Source organism: Notothenia rossii (genome assembly GCF_949606895.1).
Source record: "Notothenia rossii genome assembly, chromosome: 5".
In the NCBI taxonomy this organism is placed as follows: domain Eukaryota; kingdom Metazoa; phylum Chordata; class Actinopteri; order Perciformes; family Nototheniidae; genus Notothenia; species Notothenia rossii.
This window is the reverse complement of record NC_136903.1, coordinates 75,428,207-75,452,502: the sequence shown is the minus strand read 5'-3', so window position 1 is coordinate 75,452,502 and position 24,296 is coordinate 75,428,207. Positions and strand designations below refer to the sequence as shown.

The 24,296-nt window shown below is 39.8% G+C and overlaps 4 protein-coding genes across 5 annotated transcripts; 3 read left to right on the top strand and 1 right to left on the bottom strand.

Annotated features, from left to right (window-relative positions):
* The first annotated feature begins 126 nt into the window (after positions 1-126).
* LOC307040384 (uncharacterized protein) lies at positions 127-4,753 on the top strand. Of its 2 annotated transcripts, XM_079683154.1 has the most exons (7): positions 127-395; positions 705-878; positions 979-1,135; positions 1,894-2,072; positions 3,298-3,375; positions 3,622-3,850; positions 3,978-4,753. In XM_079683154.1, the coding sequence occupies exons 2-7, from the start codon at positions 723-725 to the stop codon at positions 4,178-4,180; spliced, it is 1,002 nt and encodes a 333-aa protein (XP_079539280.1). In that variant the 5' UTR covers positions 127-395; positions 705-722; the 3' UTR covers positions 4,181-4,753. The 2 variants fall into 2 exon arrangements, with proteins under 2 accessions (XP_079539280.1, XP_079539281.1); XM_079683155.1 differs by lacking the exon at positions 3,298-3,375.
* A 143-nt stretch (positions 4,754-4,896) lies between these two features.
* On the top strand, positions 4,897-8,889 carry LOC307040383 (putative G-protein coupled receptor). The gene is made up of 2 exons (XM_079683153.1): positions 4,897-5,515; positions 6,948-8,889. Exon 2 carries the CDS (start codon positions 7,061-7,063, stop codon positions 8,336-8,338), a length of 1,278 nt encoding a protein of 425 aa, XP_079539279.1. The 5' UTR covers positions 4,897-5,515; positions 6,948-7,060; the 3' UTR covers positions 8,339-8,889.
* Positions 8,890-13,405: 4,516 nt separating this feature from the next.
* Positions 13,406-15,287, top strand: cav4a (caveolin 4a). The gene is made up of 3 exons (XM_079682170.1): positions 13,406-13,763; positions 14,007-14,194; positions 14,773-15,287. Exons 1-3 carry the CDS (start codon positions 13,539-13,541, stop codon positions 14,921-14,923), a joined length of 564 nt encoding a protein of 187 aa, XP_079538296.1. The 5' UTR covers positions 13,406-13,538; the 3' UTR covers positions 14,924-15,287.
* Positions 15,288-15,999: 712 nt separating this feature from the next.
* Positions 16,000-22,481, bottom strand: oxtrb (oxytocin receptor b). The gene is made up of 3 exons (XM_079682169.1): positions 22,096-22,481; positions 20,850-21,955; positions 16,000-17,629 (listed from the first exon to the last, which is right to left on the bottom strand). The coding sequence occupies exons 2-3, from the start codon at positions 21,772-21,774 to the stop codon at positions 17,379-17,381; spliced, it is 1,176 nt and encodes a 391-aa protein (XP_079538295.1). The 5' UTR covers positions 21,775-21,955; positions 22,096-22,481; the 3' UTR covers positions 16,000-17,378.
* Positions 22,482-24,296: the final 1,815 nt, after the last annotated feature.

The window sequence follows — 24,296 nt, the reverse complement described above, 5'->3', positions numbered from 1 at the left end:
CAAACGCTGAATTTTCATTGGGTGAAATAGGATTTGAAGTGAGCAGGAAACTGTACTGGAGTAAAATACTTCCCTCGGGGAATGAGTTTACGCATCTTAGTTCCGCACATAATTGTAAAAATATATATTTCTCATGACAGCAATCGTATACACACGTGTACCATACACAGTAAAATAGAAATACAGCAGCGGTATTTCACTGATATTTAACCGGAAACATTTAGCGCCGCTGTTGAATAAAAATTGTCGTATTTGTATCAGGATCTAATAACAGTAGTACTGCAGTAGTACTACTACCGGTACTTCCTCTACTACGCAGTATTTGCATATACTTCGCTGCTATCCTTCCTGAGTGTGTGGTTTCAGTTTTCCGTGAAGTATAGCTGAACGGCCAGGTGAGCCTCCTCTCTCTAAACCGCGTAACATTGAATAGTACATGTATTTGAGAATGTATGTTTGAAAGACAGTTGTATCACTCAGTGGCTCCAGCTGGAGGCGATCTGGGAGAAGCTAGTAGGAGGGGTTGAGGAAGCAGGAGGAGGGGGGATGCGATCTGAACTAACTTTTCATTTCTGTCTCGATTGGCTCACTGTAAAGAGATAAACAACGACTGAAAAAGTTTCATTGAAAGTTTGGCTGCAGCGTGTGCAAAAATACCGTGCCATACTTGATGTGTCAAATAATTACATATTTTGTCTACCCAGATATTTATTTCCACCCCCATGCCACCCAAGAGAAACGCAGGAGCGACTCCATCACAACCCCCAGTAAAGATGCTAAAAATCGGCCCTGATGCTCAGGGGTTTGGCTGTGAAACAGTAGAGGATGAGTACAGGTTGGCGGAGGAGTCCAGCTACTCCCCCTTTCCAAACAACGAGGTGAGAGATGCTATTTGTTGTGAAATTGTGCATGAAACAACTGTTGTTTGCCTCACTACACTTTGAGTTATTCATGTGTTTTTTCTTTTTCATTTGGCAGCATGAAAACATTGAATTTGAGCAAGAAAATATTGCAAGCCCAGGCATCAGAACAGACACCGTCAGCCTCCTCATGAAAATAGAGCAACTGCAGGCACAACTCAAGTATGAACGCAGATGTAGAATTTTGGCCGAGAGAGAGCTGAGGGAGCTCAAAGGTGGGTGGAAAAGTATTACTATTAATACATAAATTATGGTTGATTTTGATATTTTTTAGAACAAAACAATTGGGGAAAATATTAGTCAATTTACACATAATGCTTTGTTTTTGGTGTTTGTTATTTTTGATGTATTTTAAAGAAGGCCCAAGTAAAGAACAATTTAATTTGGAACAAAATAATAAGAAAATTAATTATTGTTATCGTTACACTTCTAGTTTCAATGAATTGCTAGTGTAACCTATAGAGTCTTTTAGTCCGTGCACAGTAGATCCTGCAAAAATGTAATATCTTTTTACAGGCAAGCACAACATTTTTGAGAATTAAGTTTCCAGCAATTACATGAACATTTATTACAATGTCTATGTGGAATAAATTGAGCATTTCATCCAATGAAATTATTATTTGCTTTACAAGTGGTACTGAATTGCATAATTTTTTTAGGAAACATTATAAAAAAGTCAGAACTGTATAAGTGCTATTTAATAGAATCTAAATAATGTGTTTTTTAAATAAACATAGAAGGCATTCAAACCACAATGTAGGGAGATAAGATATGATATTTAAATCGAAAATAATCATTTGTTTTTATAGATACTTTATCAAGTTTGGCTTTTTGCATGTCAGAAGTTTTTGACTGCTGCTAAAATCCTGAGCCAAAAATATAATAAAAAGAAACCTGCTAGCTAATGCTAATTACCCCGTAAAAAAACTTACTTTGTTTCAGCTTTTCTAAAGTGGTCTGACACCTTTTGCAGAGATGAACACTCTCATGATGCAGATGAGGCACACCGCTCATGAGCTGCGAGTCACTCTGGATCATGTGATCCAAGGAGGCGAGGCAGCAGCAGGATCCCAGAACTCTCAAGATGAAAACATCTCTTTCCTGGGAGAGCACGAGGGGGAGATGAGAGAGGATCATGATATCCTCCCAGAGGTCAGTGCTAATACTCCATGTCTTCTAATAACACCATTTTGGGAAGATGGCCTGGTTCACCTTAGTAATCCTTAAAAATAATAACACTAAAGCATGTAGTTTGGTTCCCTAACTAACATTGCTTGCACCATGTTGGCCACTATGTAGACCTCCTGGGAAGTGAAGGCTCAATTTACTGCACAAAGCCGTGGTAAAAAAAAATGCAGCAATGCTAGCACAAGCTCCAAAAGTCAGCAGGTGACACAATTCATTAATTTGTATATTAGTGTTTCATCACCATCATTTTTCACTAGGAGTCTGCTCTGAGCAATTTAGAAAGCCTTCTGGTCTCCTGTACCACAGCGGTCCTAACAATATCAGTGTTTCCCCTACCATTGTCTTGGCGGGGTGCTGCGCCCTGCCAACGGAGCCCCGCGGCCCCGCCTGAAATTCAAGGGGTTTTTTTTATTAAAAAAAAAAAATATATATATATATAGCACCAAATTGCAACTGAAGTAATCTATCTATGGTCACTTTTCACATTCAACATGTGCTCTTTTATTAAATAAACTAAACGCCTATGTTATTTATCCCCCCCCCCCACACACACACGAATGCACACACTCACAATCCGAGACAAGAGCGGAGGAAAGGAGGAGAACAACCAAGTGTAAAAAAGTCAAACAAATCTGCATTATTGCCCTGAGCTCTGCTGTCTGCCCGTTTGTGTGTGTGTGTCCCCCCCCCCCCCCCCCCCCGTTTCAAATTTGTTTATTATTATTATTTTTGAACCGCAAACCGTTATCGTCACGGGAGAAGAACACACACAGCCTGCCCGGGTGGACGCGCGTGAACTCGAAAACGAACGTAGCGTGCGCATTATAAAAATAGCAGATGGTGAGCAGGTACCGTGGTTTTGAACTACAGTATTGAATTTGACAGAAAACAACAACGAAACGCCAGCAGAAGAATAGTCTAATGAGTTGGGTGAAAAAAAAGACAGGAGATGTGAGTTGGTTTATTCAGCTAAATTAACTCAGGATAATTGGATGTTCTGTTTACACCTGTTGATGTGAGGCTAATGCAGGATTTGCTAGCTTGATGCTACCGGCATTTAGCGGTAGTGACTCAACCAATTGCCACTTAAAATGTATCGTCAGCAATGTATGACAAGCAGAGTGCTTGTTTAATGTTAGACTCACACCAATAGCTCAATATGATCATAACATGATTGCTTTCATATCAGAGATCAGATGAGGTGGAGCTGCCTCCAGCAATAAAGGATGAGGCAAAGAGAAGCAGCAGCAGCACAGGGTTGCAGCAGGTATGTTATATGCTGTAGTCAGTTGATTTAAATGTATCAATGAAAGGAAGAAGTGTAGGCTACATGATAAGAAGGGAATACAGTTTGAATTAAAATAATAAAGTACAGTGTAACACTGTACTCTATTACTTTTTAATGTACAAATACTTTGTTACAGTACGATATCACTAACAGTATTGGATACTTTTAACAGATTCAGCGATTAAAGCATCTTCAGCTAACATTTAGATTTTATTTTGCCTTCAGGATGATGTCAACTACCTGTACCTCTCTGAGACTCTTCGAGTACCAAAAACTCTTTATGAGCGCATCGCAGAGATTGGAGACTACAAAAAGTACACGTCGGCTTTGCTGATGATACTCTTTGACAGAGAAACACTGGGCACACACTCTCTGCAGGGCCGGAGGAGCGCCTTTACTGGAGAAGATAGCCACAAACCTCAACTCCCACCTGAAACCTTGACAGGTATAATTGGTAAGTGTTTGATGGTGTTATTTACTTTTTCAAGCACGCATACCTTCTTTGTAGATGTCTTCATCATTTTAAGATGTGATCCTACCAAAAGGAGACTAACTTTTTGTTCCCATGCTTCTTCTTCCAGAACATGTGGCACTCAAGTTTGGTGTGGATAGCAGCCAAATAAAAACGGCAATCCGAACGAAGTTGAACAATGAGGACAAACTATTAAAGAAGAGGCTGGGCATAGTTAAAGCTGAAAACAGAGCTTTCATTGATCAAAGCTTTTGCCATGACGCTGCACTTCTGTCTGAAAATGGAACGATGACCAACGATTCTCAGTTATAACGTTTTGATTCTGCCTTAATGTGTTGGTCACCAGTATTTCATGTTTGACAGGGTGACTTTTTAATCCACCTGTATATTTCATTAGTTATTGAGTGCTTGAGTGATTTTATTAGTTAGGTCTTTTTTTTAACACTTTTTAGAATTCTGCCATTTTTGCAGCTCCTGTTGTCTCATGTGTTCAAAGCGTAACGTTTAATCTGGTGACCCAACAGCACTGTCACGTGTCATTGTCAGTGGTAAAAACAACCAAGTGTTCTTATTTTAGTTGAGGTAGTAAGTGGCAGTGTCTAAATAATACGTATGTGAAGTCGGTCTATTTATAATAGTTAAACTTTCAGTCGGCTGTGTTTTTGAACGAAAATCTTTCTATTAATAGGGGGGGTTATGTTGACCCTGTAGTTCATGACAAACTGTGCATTACACCAGGTGATACTGTGTTTCTAGGATAGTTTTTTGTAGTTGCAAAATATGCTGTAAGTGATAAATAATCGTTCTGCTTCCACGCCATCTATTACATCACTTCTTTGTGTGTTGTGCTTACCTACGTAAGGGCCAATAAACTTTCAGAACTGATATCCTTCTGTTGTCTTAACCTGGACCCTTTCTTACGTCAGCACAGTAAAGTACAGCATGCTCCCATGGGGATTTAAAATGTAGCAACCAACAGATGTCAGCACTGAGCCTGGTTTCATGCTTTTCTATTAGCAAAAGAGTACAACTGTTAGGAAATATATATTTTTAAGACATATGATGAACTGGATAAAAAAAAAAAGCGATTTAAAGTTGTTAAATATTGTGACTGGACAGAACAAATCCAACCAGTCCTTCAGTGTGTGTGTGAGTGAGTGAGCGTATGTCTGTATGTATATTCTCTCAGAAGCTCTGAAGAGAATAGTGCCACATATAAAGACAGTGGACAGTGTGTGACAGTCGCTGCCTCATACTGACTGATGAAAGAGTGTGTGTGTAAGACGTGGTTAATGTCAGCGGTTGGCACTTTGATAGAGTCATGTTGTCATGAAAGATGTGAATTGAAGAATCACCAAATGCTGGCTCCTCCCTCTCAGTGCTCAGCCAGCTGTGTAGTGGACGCACATCACCTCTCTGTCAGTCAGCTCTCCCTGGGGTCCTGTACGAACGCATGTAGGGCTGTTTCTTTGGGAAATGTACAATTTTGTCACTGATTTTCCATATCTTCCTATATATCTCTGTAAGGGACCACAATTATTACAAACCTGAATTGATACAGAGGGGAGGCATCACCATGATTTGGACGTATTCAAATTTACAAAACTGAGACAACTTTTTTGAAGATCTACAACCACTTTTCAAAATGTAAGTTTCTTTTTTGTATTAAGTAGTTATAGCTTTCTCTAAGATGTAACTTTAATAATCAGGATATTAATGTGTAAAGGAATATTAATGCATAATCTTTTTTTTAGAGTGTTTAAAAATTCAAGAAAAATCTTCCACTTCCATGTGTTTCAGAATGTGGCAAAAACTGTTACAAATCTTACCTTAGCATTCCTGGCCTCTTGTAGTCCGGTGAACTGTTGACCGTTTTTTGTTATAGTTTGAATTAAATCTATAATAACACAAGAGCTGACTAGCAAGGAATGAAGTGATATTACAAACCAGTGGTATCTAAAAGATGCTCTGTAATGCGCATTTTAGGGATATATTGACCTGCATTGTTCTGTCATCCTTATGATAATATAGAAAAGATTGAAGAAAGACTGAAGTTGCAAAATCCAATACATTTGTTGCTGTTGAATTAATGAATACAAGAGAGTTTAGAAAACACAACAAATGACTTATCATCCTCTTCAGGAGTAAAACCTGGATTTAAATCCTGTTGCATATGCTTTAACGGGAACATGAACATAGGACAGCCTTACATAATATGCATGTCAATGTACATAAACTGGTCCTTCCTGGGGATAAATCGCATTGCAAACGTGGCATGCAATAGAGGATTACAGCAGGGGAGAGCATCAGTGGATCAGGGCCATTGAGTGAGAACATGTATTTAGGACACAACATCATCCACAGTCGTAAAATTTGATTATAATTTCTAATCACGAGGCAATACAAAGATAAGAAAAATTATGCGGAGAAGATGTTTGAAATGCAGTTTGTGATTGAGGGTCCAACCTGTCCCAGCAAGAGGTTTCCTCTTTGATGGCGCGCTGCAGGGTGACACCGAACACATACTAATCAATGCAGCCAGTTCCCTGCAGCTGGGCTAAAACAAGCACACTCATTATCTTACATTTCAAAAGAATGGGGACGGATGGAGGAGAGACAGGGTGTCCTCTATGAATTATTCCTATTGATCATGTCTCTCCCTCACTCAAATAAAGAGAGTAATAGGGAGAGCATCCCTTCTATGACATTCTCATAAATAAACATTAATTGATTAACTTCCTAATTCTCCTTTGCGGATTGTGTGTGTTCCTTTTAATATGAGGCTGCAGTAGGGATCTCTGAATGTTTATATTTGAAACATATTGGAATGAATCCCTCAACATGATGTGCAATAACAAAGAGACCAAAAACAGAGCTAAGAAAAAGGGAATAATTGGCTTACATTCACGGCAGACATAAACACGACACATGAAAGCTGATGTAGTTATGCAGGATGTGTAAATAGGAATATGTTTGCTAACGTGTCAACCATATCATCTAACACTAGATAGATTAAATATACTCTTAATTTGACATACTTTGTCATATGTTTTAATGGACTTCATTGTCTCTCACACAGGAGTGAAGAGTATTTCATCTGATGCGCTGAAGAATTGTTTGACCTCATTAATGACCAATGGGGGAGTTGGGTTACATACATGTGCTTTTACTTTAAAACCTGTACTATGAATCATGGAGGAAAACACACCATTTCTGAACGCTGAGTACAATGATAGCACCACCGTTTGGGCCCCGATGCCCTCAGCTTCCAGCAGACAGCTGGGCGTCCTTCCCAACCCGCAGACACGATTCAAGGACCTGACAGGGATATTTTTCATGGTGACCCTGAATGTTCTGGCACTTCTAGCCAACACTGCTGTTCTGGTGGTTGTCATAAAAGCCCCTCATCTCAGGAAATTTGCTTTTGTGTTCCACCTGTGTGCAGTGGACCTGCTGTGTGCCATCCTCCTCATGCCTCTTGAGATTGTGTCCAGCTCTCCGTACTTTGCTGGTGTGGTGTTCACTGTCCTGGTGTGCCAAGTCTACGTCTTCCTCAATGTTTTCCTCATAGCTGCCTCTATCTTCACCATCACAGCCATTAGTGTGGAGCGTTACTACTACATCGTCCATCCAATGCGCTATGAGGTCAAGATGACGCTGAAGCTGACTGCGTCCGTGATAGTGATGGTGTGGGTGGCCTCTGCTGTGTTGGGGCTGTCCACCGTGTTTGGGTGGCCATCTTACAGCAGCCTGAGCTCCATTAGTGCCTCACACTGCTCGCTGCACTGGAGCCACAGTAACCACAGACGAGTCTTCTCTGTGTTCTTCAGTGTCACCTGTTTTTGCCTTCCTGCTATTGTGATCTTTGCAGTCTACTGTAATGTGTACAAGGTGGCCCGTGTCGCTGCCCGCCAGCATGGACCTCTGCCTTTGTGGACTAACAGTCAAGCAAAGCATCGCTCTGACTCAATAAACAGCCAGACTACCATCGTCACAACCCGCAACGCCCCACGTAGGATTATGAGGGACCGGCCTTTTGGTGGAGGTAAAGCAGCTCTCACCCTGGTGGTCATTGTTGGCCAGTTTCTGATCTGCTGGCTGCCTTACTTTGCCTTTCACATCCATCTGACGCTACACGCGACACCCAAGATTCCTGATGATTTGGAGGAAACGGTCACCTGGTTGGCATACACTTCCTTTGCGATCAACCCGTTTTTTTATGGGCTTCTTAACAGGCAGATCAGGGAGGAACTTTGTAAGCTGAGGCGCTGCTACACCGCCCGCCCAGTGGAGCTGGCCATCTCCAGCCATGAGGGCTCAGGCAACGAGAACTTCCTGCAGTTCCTCCATAGGACCAGCTGCACAGCAGAGACACGTTCCAGCTTTGCTACTTCCAGTCCAAGAAGCACTCTGGATCATGGGCAGACCGGTTTTAGGATACCAGGGCAAATCCCAGAAGAGTTCAGTTAGATATACCTCGCTGTTGTACCACAGCGTTAGTAGCCAGTAAGGCCACTTCATACAGTGTGTAATACTGTGTGTACTGTATCTGTAAAGTGTATCTGAATACAGTAACAGATAAGTTACAGCATCAAAAAATGAACTGTTTATGAAACTTGACATACTGTTTATAGACACTATTCATACAAATGGACATTACTTCTCAAAGTATCTTTACTTTACTTGTGGTAAAACTATTATCGATACAGCTATTAATCTGATAAGGAACCCTGTGTTTTTACTAGCTACTAGAGAAAAGTCACTTTTTATTTTTCAATCATTGCATCTATGTAATTAAAGTAATGAGCACAAATATCCGGATTACTTGAATGTTGAGTGAGCAGTCATTCTTATTTTTTCATAGGGTCTCCATATGACAGCAGTTTTTATTATTTTATTTAGTAATTCAGTGCTGTACGTGGTATTTATGTTGCAGGAATTTGTGTAAACTTTATTTATTGTACTCAAAGAAGAAACACAGAGATTTCTGTTTAAAAATGCATTGTTTCTTATTGCTATAATTCTGCGAATAAACAGTGGTTACTTTCATCGTTTATGTAAGTAAGAAACCAAATATTCATAATATGCATTATTAGCAAACATTATGTTGTGTATTTTTGACATTGACAGCTTTGACATCTGTGTGGTTTGTGACGCGTGTCCATTTATGAAAAGCTTGTTACTAAGACTTAACGCAGTAAACACATGATTATATAAATAGAAAATGCTGTTTCATAACAGCTGTTGTGGCTGTCTCTAATACCCTCTAAATATATGTTCACTGGCAGATAAACATTATTTATGTTCCCATACACTTAATTATGAATATGACCTACTTCTCAAATAGAGTACAATGATGGTATATCCAATGTGCTATAAGGATAAACATTGATGGAGTTCACTGACCAATCAAGAAAGACAGATTTTACAATGTTAATATATCCTTGATTTATATTTGGTGCAGCTCTCCAAATAAGATTAGATTTAAGGGATTCAATTGGATAACACACTGATTAATGGGGACAAATAAAAACAAGCATGCTGAGCTGTCAAAAACCCAAACACCATTCTATATAAATATAAATCAGCAAAAAAAGTAGATTGAATGGAAAAAATGTGTTAAAATAACTCAGGCAGTGAATAAATAAATAACATTGAGAGGAGTGAGATAAGCCTGTGTACTGACAGGCAGGAAATAAGGTAGACTGGATATGTTAAGTCAAGATAACACGGTGTCATTTTATGTTTTCTGGCTGGCAACACATTCACACAAGTGTTGCAGTTTATTGCATAACATAGTTCATAACAAGTACAGAGCAACGACCTGCAAATATGATAGTATACTGACTTACAGATACAAATGCATACATGACATCCTTGTTAGAAGATGTTGTTGGGATGGAAAGTAAATACAAATCTTGCTCAGTATTTTTTTTAAAGTGAAAAGTTCCATCAGAATGAAAAGGTACTAAATATGTCTGGCTGATGTTTGGGTAATTCTTCAAAAGGCATCTATAATATTTTCATTTAATGGTGTAGTTTTGTCTTTCAGTGCTTCACTCAGCATGAACATCATATAGCTTAATTTTCCAACATTAAAATCATTAAAGGGGTTATTCCAGGTGTTTCAACTGTTGTAAAAAAAACTAATTGTATATATGTTTGGCCCTTTTTCTTCTTAAAACATTTAAATGTGGACACTTTATTAACCAATCTTTTGAAAATGATACTTTACGTAATTAAGTTACACTTTACTACGTGTAATACAAGATGTGATAAAGATAATAAATACATTTCAAAGGACCTGTTTCATCACCCAGCTTCCAAACTGAATTAACATTTGAGCCTAAGCAGTGTTTATAAGTTGCTAATTAAAGTGAAGGACCTTCCATCTCAGAGGCAGCTTCTGTTTAATCAAAAACAATCACATCACTGTACTTCTGCAAAGCATATTCATTGTAGATCAAACACGAGCCCACTGGCTTGAGCCTGGCCAAGTGGGGTCTGTTGTTCAGATGTGTTCAGATGGTAAATCTGAAAAGACTTGATGTTTTTCTGTTTCCTGAAGATTGTGCTGTCTGTTTGATAGCGATAATGAAAGAACCACCCCTGAAGAATCAAAGGGAGGAAGTGTGATTGATGGTGCTGCCGGAGAGAGTGAACCACATTATTTCACCAGACTTTCCCTTTAACAACAACTGCATGACTTCTCTCAGACCTGTGCACATATAACAGGAAAGCTGCCGTCTACACAGAGCTTCATGCTGCACAACATGCTCAGGTCCCACAAACTAACAAGACACACAGGCATATCATAGGCCCTTTGCAAAAAACTCCATAAAAGAATAGGTTAATAGACATTTTGAAAATAGGTTTCTTTGCTTACAAATCATGCAATTGTTTTTATATTTCTTTATTATAATAATACATTGGATTTACATAGCGCCTTTCAAGAAACCCAAGGACGCTTTATAATAAGATGAGGGGCCGTGGGGGGGACAAAAAGGAAAACAAATAAGAAGATAAAAACTGAAATTAACAAAGGCTGGTCAAAAAAATGTAGAGGAGAGAGATAACTGAGGCTGAAAGCCTTGACAAACAGATGTGTTTTGAGTGCTTCTTTGAATCAACAGTCAGCAATATTGCAAGACAAGATACACATACATTTCCATGCAAAAGTGTTTGTTTGTATCTCAACAAATTGGATTGTAATATTTGTTATAAGAAGTATTTCTATTCAAAATGGAGCCTGAGATGCTGAAATCTATTCATTGTCGCAGGAATTCCTTTCCAATAACTTGTCTTCTATACCTCTCCAACATCATGTAGCGTATCAGAGTAATCATGATAACCACTCTCTCTTACACACACACACACACTCACACTCTCCGCTGACCTCACCTGTTCAGCCTCGGTCACAAACAAAGCCCATCTGGCGAGGTGTGCAGTCCATTAGCATACCACAGTCTCCGGCACAGACACTGGGAACTCTCTGTCATCCATACGCTGTGTTCCAACCCGTCTTCATCCAGCAGGCAGAAATTGTCATTACCATGGAAACCATGGTCAATCATCATGGAGTAACTCACTCACAACAGGTGTTCAGGTGTTCTTAGTAATGTACTATGTGCAGTATTTGTTCAACCTTTACGATTAAAAGACATTTCCATTTTGTTTGCTTCCCTTAGTAATGCATAGGTCAAATACTTGGATGCATGACTCTTAAGATCAACAGCGCCATCATTTAATCAACATACTTGACGTACACAGATGGATAGCAGGTACTTTTTATATCTGCATTGTTGTATTAGATTCTCACTTTACCAGCTGTTATGATCTTAGGTCAATATGTGGCAGTGTAGATGATGATGTGAGCAGTTTGATCTTGTGAAGAAGGTCTGGTAGGTGGCTGAGTGACTGATTACATCTATCTGAGGATTCATAGCTGACCTATTGATAGCAGAAAAGGACAAGCCGTTAATGGGTCCAAAGGTGGACAGAGGTGAAAGGCTTTTTTCTTAAAAGCATGTTGCGAAATGTGTTTTACACCAGAGTGCAGAGTCCTGAGAATGTTCTTCATATACAGGGTCTTATGGAGGATACTCTGATAACATGCATTATATCTAATGTTGTTAGCATAGTGATTCATGCTGTTAGTGAACAGGAACAAGTAAAGCAAGGCAGGGAATGACCCTCAGCAGAACAATTGACTGGTTTATGTAGGGGACAGCATAAAACCAATTTAAAATATGGATTTTGGTCATAAAGATGCATATTGCAATATGGCAGGTCAACGGCGTGTCATGTCAGTTTCAAGAAAACAGTACATGCATCGATTTTTGTGATTGAACATTGTTTATCTCCCTGTGATCATGGTCATGATTCATGTTCTTTTTTGCCAGTTCTGCGGCTCAAATATTCACTTTATTCTACATCTTAACAGAAAAGCAGCAATGAAGTTTCAAAGTTTAAATGTGTCATACTATTGTGAGGTATTGCATTTGTTCATGAACATCTGATTGCACTTCAGAATACACTTACCTCCCTCACAGGCCAGAGGGAGGCAGCATTGCCTTGTAAGTCAAACCATTTCTGACAAAGAAACTCATCCTACATTAAATAATGAGACAAGTCGACAATAAGTAGAGGGATAAAAGTCACAAAGTCCTGTTTACCTGTATCATTAATTATTCCAGTTGGTAGTCACAGAATGTGGCCTTCAAAGATAGCGTTTACTATGTGTGTGTGTGTGTGTGTGTGTGTGTGTGTGTGTGTGTGTGTGTGTGTGTGTGTGTGTGTGTGTGTGTGTGTGTGTGTGTGTGTGTGTGTGTGTGTGTGTGTGTGTGTGTGTGTGTTAGTGTGTGTGTGTGTGTGTGTGTGTGTGTGTGTGTGTGTGTGTGTGTGTGTGTGTGTGTGTGTGTGTGTGTGTGTGTGTGTGTGTGTGTGTGTGTGTGTTTGTGTGTGTGTGTGTGTGTGTGTCTTTTTTATTTTATATTGTTAAATGTGTTTATTTCTCTGTAGATAAAACACTTATTAACTGAGTTTTTATCTTGCAGTATGGCAACTCCTTATGGCAGTTATGAATCACAACATGAGCCTGCTTTCCCCTTGAGAAAATGTGTACAGTGTGTGTGTGTGTGTGTGTGTGTGTGTGTGTGTGTGTGTGTGTGTGTGTGTGTGTGTGTGTGTCTGTCTGTCTGTCTGTCTGTCTGTCTGTCTGTCTGTCTGTCTGTCTGTCTGTCTGTCTGACTGTCTGTGTGTGTGTGTGTGTGTGTGTGTGTGTGTGTGTGTGTGTGTGTGTGTGTGTGTGTGTGTGTGTGTGTGTGTGTGTGTGTGTGTGTGTGTGTGTGTGTGTGTGTGTGTGTGTGTGTGTGTGTGTGTGTGTGTGTGTGTGTGGGGGATTTCTCAACCAGGGTGTATCAGTGTATACAGAGCCATCGCCATGCTTACAGTATTTATATCCCACCCTATCCGTCCTATCCCTCCCTTTGCACAGGAGAAAATGATCCTGGCAGACCATCTGCAAATACCATGCAGGGCACCGTAATGTTCCCAATATAACCTCATGTTGCAGCACAGCCAGCTGAGGGGTCCTGTCGGCGGCCACAGTGAGCTGTAAGGGAAGTGACAATCTCTAAGTCTCTGGATTGTGTTTTCTTTACGGGTTTCGATGCTCAGGATGATGAAAGGGAAAGATTCAGAGGAAGTAGAGATTGACTTGGAGGACTCCAGTGACCCTGAATCTGATAACGAGGAGGAACCTGAGATGCTGTGGAAAGCCCCTCCTGCTCACGAAGAAGAAGAAGACATTCATACCACCACACTGGTGGAAATCAGTGATACTAAGCCTCTGATTAATGTCAGAGACCCCCGTGATATAAATGACTGTCTCAAGGTATTTCATTCTTATGCAGTAATTCTTTTCAACTTTGTTTTATAGACCTTTTATGTTTTTGTCACATGCAGTAAATTATCTGAGAAAGAAAGAAATACACTGAATGATTGCAATGTAGGAGCGAGAGACTGCTTGGCTCATTGTCAAGTTGAGATAATGTATTCTTGAAGGTGAAGTCCAACAGGAACATGTCTTATAGTTCACCTGTTTAGCATCAGCACCACTGTCTCTTGTTATTTCCAGGTGACGTTTGAGGATGTGATTGCTGAACCGGTGTCGTTGCGCAGTGGGGACAGAGTGTGGATCTGGAGTAATGCCCTGTTTGAGGTGTCCAGAGTTTGGATCTACAGGATAGTCACAGTGATTCTGGCAATTCCCATTTCAATTATCTCTGGACTCCTCTTCGCCATCCTCAGCTGCTTCCACATCTGGTAGGGTCGGATCATGTCTACTTGAACATATTAAGGCAATAACAAATCAACTGTTTCTCACTTACTGCTAAGGATGCCAAGTCACACTGATAGTTTTGGGTTTGATTTGGCCAGGTGTTGACATATCTATCTGTTTATTATACAGCTGTGATTGAATGTGATTGGTTTTGAACGGCAGGATTCAGTATTTTCAAGAACTAAAAGACTACTTCACAGAAAAAGACCGTTGTTATATTTTTTTGTCTCTTAGTCCCCCAGCTTAAGTGCATTACAATGTAGGAGATTATGTTTAATTGGTCTTCAGTAGGCTATCTATTTAAAAAGAGGAATCGGAACGAGGAAAATAAATCAAATAACATCTCATTCTATTATATTAGGAAATGTATTGAAAACGAAGTATGTTATCATAATGTTCATGAATGCTGTACTGATGATAAAGATGAACTATAAATTGCTTGGAGAGAATGTTTAAAATCTTGATGAAACCCAAAGTGAAGAAATAATCAGCCTTTAAAATGTCCTTGTGCAGGTTTTGAAATATGTTCTTTCATTGTGACTGTTGTGTTTCTCTTTGAAAGGATGGTCGGTCCTTGCAGCCACTGTCTCCGCATCGGTGCCCGCTGGCTGCAGAGCCTATGGAGCATTGTGCTGTCCGTCGTTGTGCGGCCCTTCCTCACGAGTGCTGGGCGATGCTGTGGAGGCTTCAGCATTCACCTGGCCAAGGAATAAGACTCACACATCCGGACTGGGATTGTTTTTTTATGTAAACTCGTTTTCCAGTGGACTGAGCCACAGTCCACAGGATGTTTGAATCTTTAATAGTCTATTCAAAATACAATTTTTTATAAATAGTACTTTCTTAAATAACTTACAGCGGTTGATTTGAAGACAACTTTAATGATGAAAGTGACCGTTGTTGTTAGTCATGCAGCTCTTTCTATGATACCATAGTGGACTATTGTCTCTGTATGATTTTTTTATTTTTGAGTGACTTCAGCATACATCTTTGTGCAAATTGATGAATGTGTCATCTTCTTTATTTTATATTGTTAAATGTGTTTATTTCTCTGTAGATAAAACACTTATTAACTGAGTTTTTATCTTGCAGTATGGCAACTCCTTATGGCAGTTATGAATCGCAACATGAGCCTGCTTTCCCCTTGAGAAAATGTGTACAGTGTGTGTGTGTGTGTGTGTGTGTGTGTGTGTGTGTGTGTGTGTGTGTATGTGTGTGTGTGTGTGTGTGTGTGTGTGTGTGTGTGTGTGTGTGTGTGTGTGTGTGGACAGTTTAACGTTGTCAACGCTGGCAGCTGCCTGCTGGCATTCCTGGATTGAAAACATACTGAGTGGCGTTTCAGTTTATAAACCTCCACTCCTCTGCTATGCCCTCCTTGGCTCTGACTGCAGACACACACACACACACGCACACACGCACACACGCACGCACGCACGCACGCACGCACGCACGCATGCACACACACACACACACACACACACACACACACACACACACACACACAAATACACACACACATACTCTGGTGCTTCATTATCTCAGTTCCACCTTGAGTCAAAGAGCAGGGCTCTTTCTGAAATCAACAGGAACCTGGAGTGGATGATCAGGAACGACAGCTACACCTGGAAGAAGACCTCAAAAAACCTAATAAAATAAAAAAGGGAATGGTTAAGGTTCAAACAATCTCTTTACTTTATTATCACTGAATTGCATTACAGAATTGTGTAATTTTGCGATTATTGAAGCTTGAAAATGTGTGTGTCCAATAAAGATGCTAAACAACCTTACATACTGTTTTTAAAATCTTTTTTTATTGTCAAGTGAATTAAGTCAGCTTTATGTCCATATGTCAAGAAAGGGCCTCAGATATGTTATGTCTATCATTAGCTCATTGACAACATCATTTGACTTCCATGCCCAACAGATTGTAAAGTATAAAGTATTTTGCTAAACCTAAGGTCACCGTCACACATTACACATTTTGCTTGAAGAAAAGAATAAGATCAATTGATATTCCCCTACAAAATAATGTTGTCGGTACAATATGAGTGTTTCATTGCACTCAAACACTTACAATGTCTCCCATATACCATGACAAACAGATGTAAGCATTTTTAGCCACGTGTTATACTCTTGTTATGGAGTTCCCCTGGCATATTTCACCTAAAGCTGCTCCCTGTGGATACTGCCTGGAACCACATGTTTTGTTTGACATCTTTCCAAGCCATGTAAAGAGAATTACATTTTTGAAACATACCTAATAAGTCAAGAATGCTTACTATCTGATCCAGATACTGACATGTTCCATATATTCAGCCTATAGTTGGTATGGCAAAAGAAACATCATTTGTTTGAAAATCTGTGCTGCCACAAGGGGGAACCGTTATTCTAGTTTGATCTAAACTAGATTAAATATGCTGTGTGCTCAAAAGCTCAGGTACACTCATTACCCTAAAACGCTAACCACCTGAAAAACAAGAGATGGAGTTGATAAAAGAAACATGCAGACAAGTGAATTTCATATTACATCATAAAGGACAAACACTGTTTGATCTGAAGCACAGGAGATTGCTGAAAATATTGAAAGCAGTTTCTACAGTATGTTGTGAAATACATTCCTTGTGTATTTTGCTTTGATGATGGGTCTTTTTTGTGTTGCTGCAATGAAGATATTTAAATTAAGCCATGCCTTGAGAGTGGGTATTATCTTAATTACCTTATTATCATTCATGCATATCAACATTCGGTGCAACAACCCATAACATATAATAATATCACAATGAAATTATTGTTCACAAAGAGATGCTGCTTTGAAAGGCTTAGCATTTTTATAATCTGCCCTAACTTCTTAAAATGCCGTTCAAATGGATTGGTTTGAAGCCTGTGAAACATCAAGATAATTGTTGTGATAATTCCTTGCTTGTCAAGGTCAAATCAGTCCATCAACTACAAGAACCAGACATGAGGATTCAAGGAGAGAACAACAAACAACTGGGAGTAGAGGATTGTGCGCACAGGAGGTTTGTATTGTCTGTTTAACTCAATAAACAAAATGGTGTAATGGCCACTGCAGTGCAGCTGAGGATGATTATATTCTTGAAATGAGGGACTCTCAATGTTGCCAGATTGCTGGATTACAAGAAACCTGGATGGCTTTCAGCTGGCCCCTCAGTGTCCCCCTGTGCTGGATGTGTGTGTGAGGCTCCTCTGGCTGCTGTTGTTCTTCATGGCGTAAGAGTTGCTCTTGTGCCGGCACTGTCCGTCACAGCTGCAGGAGGAGGCTGTCAGGTAATGTCCACAGCAGCAGAAGAAGCACTGCTTCAGGTCCTGGAACAGGTGGCCAGCAAAGAACATGTAGATCCAGGGGTTACAGCAGCTGTTGAGACTGGCCAACAACATGGCGATGATGAAGGCCACATCTAGGGAGAGAGACAGACAAGAACATGCTTGATATTTGTTGTGTCTTCTTACAGGTTCAAGGTAAAACTGTAGCTTATTATAAGACAACCCCAAGTAGCATCATATTAACTCACTACACCAAATCCATGACTGAAATGTGTCCCCCGACAAACACACAATTTCCTCCTGTCTGAGTAACACAGATTGTTATCCTTCCTGTGTGTTGTGTGGCACAGGAAGAGTAAGTCCAGCAGAACCAAGAGATTGAATATGGTGCTTTTGGTATTTTCATGGGTTTGTTGGCAAGGAAAAATATTTAAAATGTTGCCAGCATTATCCTTTAAACCCAGTGCATGCTGGGAAAGGATCCAACCCTGTGCTTCCCGTGAATAGGATAAGCTGTTCAAATAATGACCGGATGGGTGGGTCTTTAAAAAGCCTCCAAAGTGGCACATTTTTCTTCATTCCAGTAAGATGTAATTACCTTGTTGCGGGCTTGAGTCCAAACTCCGTGATTGTGTGTGTGTGTGTGTGTGTGTGTGTGTGTGTGTGTGTGTGTGTGTGTGTGTCTGTCTGTGTGTGTGTGTGTGTGCGTGCGTGCGTGCGTGCGTGCGTGCGTGCGTGCGTGCGTGTGTGTGTGTGTGTGTGTGTGTGTGTGTGTGTGTGTGTGTGTGTGTGTGTGTGTGCTTTGTTTGGTTTGGTTTGGTTTGGTTTTTAAACTGCACTTTAGTGATTGATAGTGTCATGGATGTGGGATGGTCTGCCAGTTTGGTCCAGACTTCAATATTTCAACTATTATTTGATGTCACCTTGCATTTTGTACATTGTATTTACATTTTGACAAAATGAAATATGTCGCACCTAAGGAGGAATTACAATAACTTTGCTCCCCTAACCTTTCCTCAAACACCATCATGGTCATTAACAAACCTCAGCATGTTAGCTCTCAATGTCATCTCTACTGAATTAGTATAAGCCCAGTTCAAGCCCATATTTTTTGCGCATCATTTGTAGAGAAATTAAATCACTGTCACGCCGGAGCATTTCAGACAACCTCCAAACATGTAGGAGCATAGCTAAAAGAAATAAGAAGGTTGATGGATGCCACACAGACAGGACTTCATGCTGCCTTACACAACATTGAAAAATGGCTTCAATTAAAGAGGCCGTCTCGGGTGGTAAAGTATTCCTTGTTTTTCTCAATCGATAAAACGTCAAATCTTTGTAGCCATATTAAAGGAGCATGCCATTTGCACAGTGGAATATGAAGACTTCCAATTATTATTTTACTTCTGTAATGGAGTGAAGAGTGTGCGTTGTCTTCTTCTCCCCTAAAGTGAAATTGCTGACCTGCTCTGTTCACAGTGTTCTGACTCTCTAGTCTTTAGCTTTATTATGAGAGGTGTGCGGTACAAACTGTCAACTAAATGGCCCGTCACAATTATGAGATATGTTCAACAGATAAACACCCTGTCCAGAGTTTGTGTGGAGAGTGCAGTTCTCTTAAGGGGAACTACCACAAGATGACAGCTTTTGAACTCTTTTCTTTTTAACCTGTCATTATTCACTTTGACTTACAGCGCATTCATCACTTTTTCGTGCTGCCATGACTGAAGGAAAACATTCAAGATGTACAGATCTTCTGAGATTAAACTAGAACATTTGAAATGTTGTGATTCGTAAAGAATGGGCAGATACTACAGATAATTCTGATGATAAAGTGCACAAAGTTAGCGTCCCCTTTATTTTCAGTGTAGCAAGTTTGTCTGCAGGTTCGATGGGACTCAAGTTAAGATGTTTGTCCTCCCACTTTGAACTCCCCTCAGAAAGGAAACTCAGCTACACGGAGCCTAAACGTGACGGCAAAGCTTCAAAGAGGATGCAATAAGTCAGAACAGACAAGCAGACAGCCAGTGACATTTGAATTAGCTCTACTTGGTTCTGATTGGAGTTCCTTTTTGAAAAATGTCACCCATAACAACATTTTCAAACTACCAGTACACCTTTCATAAAACTACAAGTCCTAAAATTACATTATGGATATTTCAAGTTGATAACATCCTCACACTTCCCTCTATTTGTCAATTGTTGTTTTTTGATTTAATGTTCTCATAATTTACTTATTTTACATGAGGTTATTTACTATGAAATTCAGCAAAATCATAATAACTGTCTACAGTAAAGATAAACAAGATTCCAGTTGTAATCTCTAACTTATTTCCTTAATGTGGTGTTTTGAATTTTTAAACTGACATATTGTTTATTATTAATGAGAATATTATTGTCTTAATAAACCAATGAAGAACCCAATAAAACAGTGTGTTATCATTACTAAAAACCTGAAAACTGAGCAGTTTTTTTTACATTTCCATAACTTGACATTGTACAAGGTTTTCCTGGGACAGCAAGAAGTTCTCAATTTTATAGTTCAGTATTTCTATTTCAGCACAAATGTGAATACAAATAATTTCCACATTAATTAAATGTTAGGCCTGCTTTGCAAAATTACATGGTAACAAATGTTTACAATGCTAAATGGCATTAATAAATAGCCTAGTTGAGTGTGTCCATCCAAACAATATGGGGGAAAAATACTTCTGTAAAGTGCATGCATTCTAGCTTTAAACGTTTATTTTCTCTTTTTTTTTTACAAAATGTTTCTACTGAAGAAGACCAGGGAAGACACTTACGTCTGGTCTAAAATACTTTTAGGCAATTTGCTCACAGAACCACTTGAAAGGCTATGGAGCATATCCGCTCCCCTGCTCTGTCCTCTTTAATGACGAATGTAAAAGATATGAGGGGTCAATCTGAAAAAACGATATGCAGTTAAGTTGACATTACATAACTCATCACTGGGAACATATGAGAAACCCTTTGATGTCCTGGAACATTTACTCTCCTGATTGCTCCGAAGACTTTCTGGAAACTGATAACCACTGCAATGACAGAGCCATTCATCTGTGTTCACTCCGGGGGGAGTCTAAAGTTAAACACCATTGTGTTGCCTTGGAATTGAAGTGGATTGCAATGTATTCCCACAGATATATTTTATGAGGTGGAATAATGACCCTTGAGGCACTTAGGCCTGGAATATACCTGTAGCCAATCACATGGCTTATGGGCAACAAATGTACCAAAGTGAATCTTAGACAACCTGGTTGATCTTAGACCAAGAGGGCCATTTATGATTCAAACTGCATCTGTTGGGCATTGGTAAAGAAAAAAACCCATTATTACCTTCTTGCGGTGCAGCGGGATCCCATGCAGACCACATCTGGACAAAGAAGAAGGGGGTCCAGCACACGATGTAGGCAAGGACCACTACAAATGTCATTTTCACTGTGCGGATCTTCGCTTTTGAAATAAGCCTCACACTGCTCACACGGCAGAGGGGATGAGCTCCTTTGGAGGGCCTTTGAGTTAGAGCCGGGAAATGATCATTTCTGGTTTTTAAATTGAAATTCTGCCATATTTTAAAACATATCAGGCTATAGCATATGCTTAAAATTGCCACTGGGAAAATGTAAATACTGAGACTCATCCATGTGATGTATGCTTTGGCCCCCCATGGCTGTATAAAGTCTGCCCAGCAGTCATTCACACCGTCCCCGACATCCCTTAAGGAAAATATGTACGCTTGAGGAGTGCTGAATATCAGGCTGAGCATCCAAGAGGCGAGCACACATGAGCGATCTTTTCTCCTGTGCACGGAGCGGAGTGGCTGGCAGATTGCTAAGCACCTGTCGATGGACATCAGGACAAGCATGTAGGTAGATGCAAACATACCCACAACCTGGAGGTATTTGACTAATCTGCAGAGCAAATCCGGGCCGTAGAAGCGAAATGTGATATCCCAAATAAGCTGCGGTAAGACCTGAAAGATAGCAACAACAAGGTCTGCGATACTGAGATGTTTCATGAAGTAATACATCCGAGACTGGCTGTGTTTCGTGGTGTGGATGGCCCGCAGGACGCACAAGTTGCCGGTCAGAGCGAGCAACAGTTCCAATACCAGGACGGTAACTTCCACTTTGGCCACTTCTTCATTTCGTTTCAAAGCGTTCACTGTGGTGTTTCCTGAATGACTTTCATTTCCTAGACTTGAGTTGCTGCAGGAAACATTTTGCATCCAATTATTCTGCTCGCGTAAAAGGTACTCCATCGTGCGCAAAAGCGCATGTTGGCGCAGCCCTCGATCACATCACAAAACAGATCCAGGGCCTCTATCTGCTGTCTGGTGGTGCAGTTGCACTACGCACTTTACAGCCAGCTCAACATTTTAAAGTTGATTTTAATTGCCTTCAGGTTGAATTACTGTATGATCCAAAAAGCACCACTCTAGCCTGAAGAGGAACAACATAAACCATCTTAATTAAAACTCTGAATCCTTCCAGATTTAACTAAAACTTTTGAACTATTACAATCAGTTAAAAATAATATCACCTTAACATTGCCCAAGGGACTGTGTACAAACGAAGCTTACCTTTGAAGCGAGTTATTATGGTGTCTCGGAGCAGTGCACTCGCTGCCTCCAGATTGATATCTGATTTGTAAAGGCTCTGCATCCTACCTCTGTCCGTACCCTTCATAATACTTTCCTCGTCTAGAGCAAACTATCTGGGTCCAGTACAAGCACACAGCACGTACTACTTATTTATCTCTTTCTCTCTCTCTCTCTCTCTCTTTCTCTCTCTCTCTCTCTCTCTCTCTCTCTCTCTCTCTCTCTCTCTCTCTCTCTCTCTTTCTCTCTCTCTCTCTCTCTCTCTCTTACTCTCTCTCTCTCTCTCTCTCTCTTTCTCTCTCTCTCTCTCTCTCTCTCTCTCTCTCTCTTTCTCTCTTTCTCTCTCTCTCTCTCTCTCTCTCTCTCTCTCTCTCTCTCTCTCTCTCTCTCTCTCTCTCTCTCTCTACGTTAAGTTTTTTGTAAAGTCAAATGTCCCTTAAAAGTATTTAGTCGATGCTATCTTATATTGGACCTATAAGTCAATGATTTTAGCATCTACAATATTTGAATTAATCACTTATTGGATTCAAAGACAGGAACATTTCAGTCTAAACAGCCTCCCTCGTTTTCGAAAGAACACGACAAATATGGAAAAGAACAATATCTGGAACAGCATCTTGGTGGAATATAATAACAGTTAAGTGCATGTTCACAGCACAGCGCAGATACTCTGTATGCACATTAACCTATGCTATCATTAGTGGGTACAGTCTAAAGCATCAGTCACCATGGCAGTGAGTTATTAAATCAGGTTTCACATTAATACAGGCAACAAAAGGCTGATGTTTACTGTCAAAAACAGAACCAAACCAAACAGCTGTCAAAGATAAATAGCTCCCTAGAGCCATTGAATTCCTTAAATTCCTCCCTGAACAGTATAAAGGATTTCTACTGTAAATTGATGCGGTTCCAAATCTATTGTTCAGGCACGTGCAGTACAATGGAGCAAGATCTTTGTTTAAATGTCAGATATCTTGTTCCTGAATGAAACTCTGTATTTATTTCTTATTATTACGTTAAGCCAATTTAAACTAAATAATTGTTTTTTCATTCAATTTGTCTGTATTGAGGGCAGCAAGTCAGCTGTGCTTCTGAAACTGCCACGAGTTAAATAATGCATTTGACGCACTTGCAGGTGCTGTATTGTCAGTGCCTTGTCCAGCTGAATAGCCCTCTTGATAGATGTCTTGTTGTTTCGATGGATACTATCTGATGATGGTGGCAGATAAATGCGTTGCTTCTGTTTCCAGGAATACCAGACCATGTGACATCCAGTAACAGTCTGTGTTTTTATGCAACAACATCAGAGTCCCAAATCCCTGATGTGAAGCATTAACGTTCATGTCTCATAATCAAGTTCTGCAAACTACAACCAAATGAAGTCGAAGGATTGTGCATTTTATTTTAAGCCGGTTTTTGTTTTGCCTGAATAATAATTGATTTGGGATAAGAAACCATTGAAATCATTGAACAAAATAAACATGTGAAACATACATGAGCAAAAACAAGAATAATATACTTTACTGAATTTGCAGGCAGACACATCCTCTTTCCCAGTAAATGGGAAACTAGGATTATCATTTTTGACTTTTTCCGGGACAAATTCCAGATCGCCGCCATGAATTATCATCCTGGATCAATTTTGAACTTTTAGACCTGCCATATGCAAGTTTTGGTTAACAAAATAGTCATTTGGGGTCAATATATCATAACGAGTTGAGGATGTTTTATGTAAATCAAGGTAATTTGTTCATCAAGACAGGGTGTAATTAGATTGACTTGGCCTTATCAGAGAGCAACATCACATTTTGTTAAATGGATGCTCGGTCTTGATTTTTGTATGCTAAGCATGCAACATTAACCTCTTTTTAACTAAGTGCAGACACAAATAATATCTCTTATGCAAAATAACAAAAACTTGGTTTGAAAATGGTGTGTTCTTTTAGAACCTCCACATCAGAGTAAGGAAAGTAACGTCTTCCCAGAACATTTAAACTGCAGATATCACATCATAACATAATGCATGGAAAACATGCATCATAAAATATGGTAAAGACACTAAAAGCAAAATAAAGTGTCTTACAAAATCGAAATGCATAATTGACTTAACGTTCTGTCTAGAGGTGGGCAGAGAAAAGAATAATGAAAAAACATAGATTACAACTACAAAATCTGGGACAGGA

What these genes read in the sequence shown, in the direction of transcription:
- LOC307040384 (XM_079683154.1), top strand. Translation starts at nt 723, where the DNA reads ATGCCACCCAAGAGAAACGCAGGAGCGACTCCATCACAACCCCCAGTA. An exon ending in CCCCCTTTCCAAACAACGAG is followed by an intron (nt 879 to 978) that starts GTGAGAGATGCT and finishes TTCATTTGGCAG; the next exon opens with CATGAAAACATTGAATTTGA. An exon ending in AGAGCTGAGGGAGCTCAAAG is followed by an intron (nt 1,136 to 1,893) that starts GTGGGTGGAAAA and finishes CACCTTTTGCAG; the next exon opens with AGATGAACACTCTCATGATG.
- LOC307040383 (XM_079683153.1), top strand. Translation starts at nt 7,061, where the DNA reads ATGGAGGAAAACACACCATTTCTGAACGCTGAGTACAATGATAGCACC.
- cav4a (XM_079682170.1), top strand. Translation starts at nt 13,539, where the DNA reads ATGCTCAGGATGATGAAAGGGAAAGATTCAGAGGAAGTAGAGATTGAC. An exon ending in ATATAAATGACTGTCTCAAG is followed by an intron (nt 13,764 to 14,006) that starts GTATTTCATTCT and finishes TGTTATTTCCAG; the next exon opens with GTGACGTTTGAGGATGTGAT. An exon ending in CTCAGCTGCTTCCACATCTG is followed by an intron (nt 14,195 to 14,772) that starts GTAGGGTCGGAT and finishes TCTCTTTGAAAG; the next exon opens with GATGGTCGGTCCTTGCAGCC.
- oxtrb (XM_079682169.1), bottom strand. Translation starts at nt 21,774, where the DNA reads ATGGAGTACCTTTTACGCGAGCAGAATAATTGGATGCAAAATGTTTCC. An exon ending in TCCCGCTGCACCGCAAGAAG is followed by an intron (nt 17,630 to 20,849) that starts GTAATAATGGGT and finishes CTCTCTCCCTAG; the next exon opens with ATGTGGCCTTCATCATCGCC.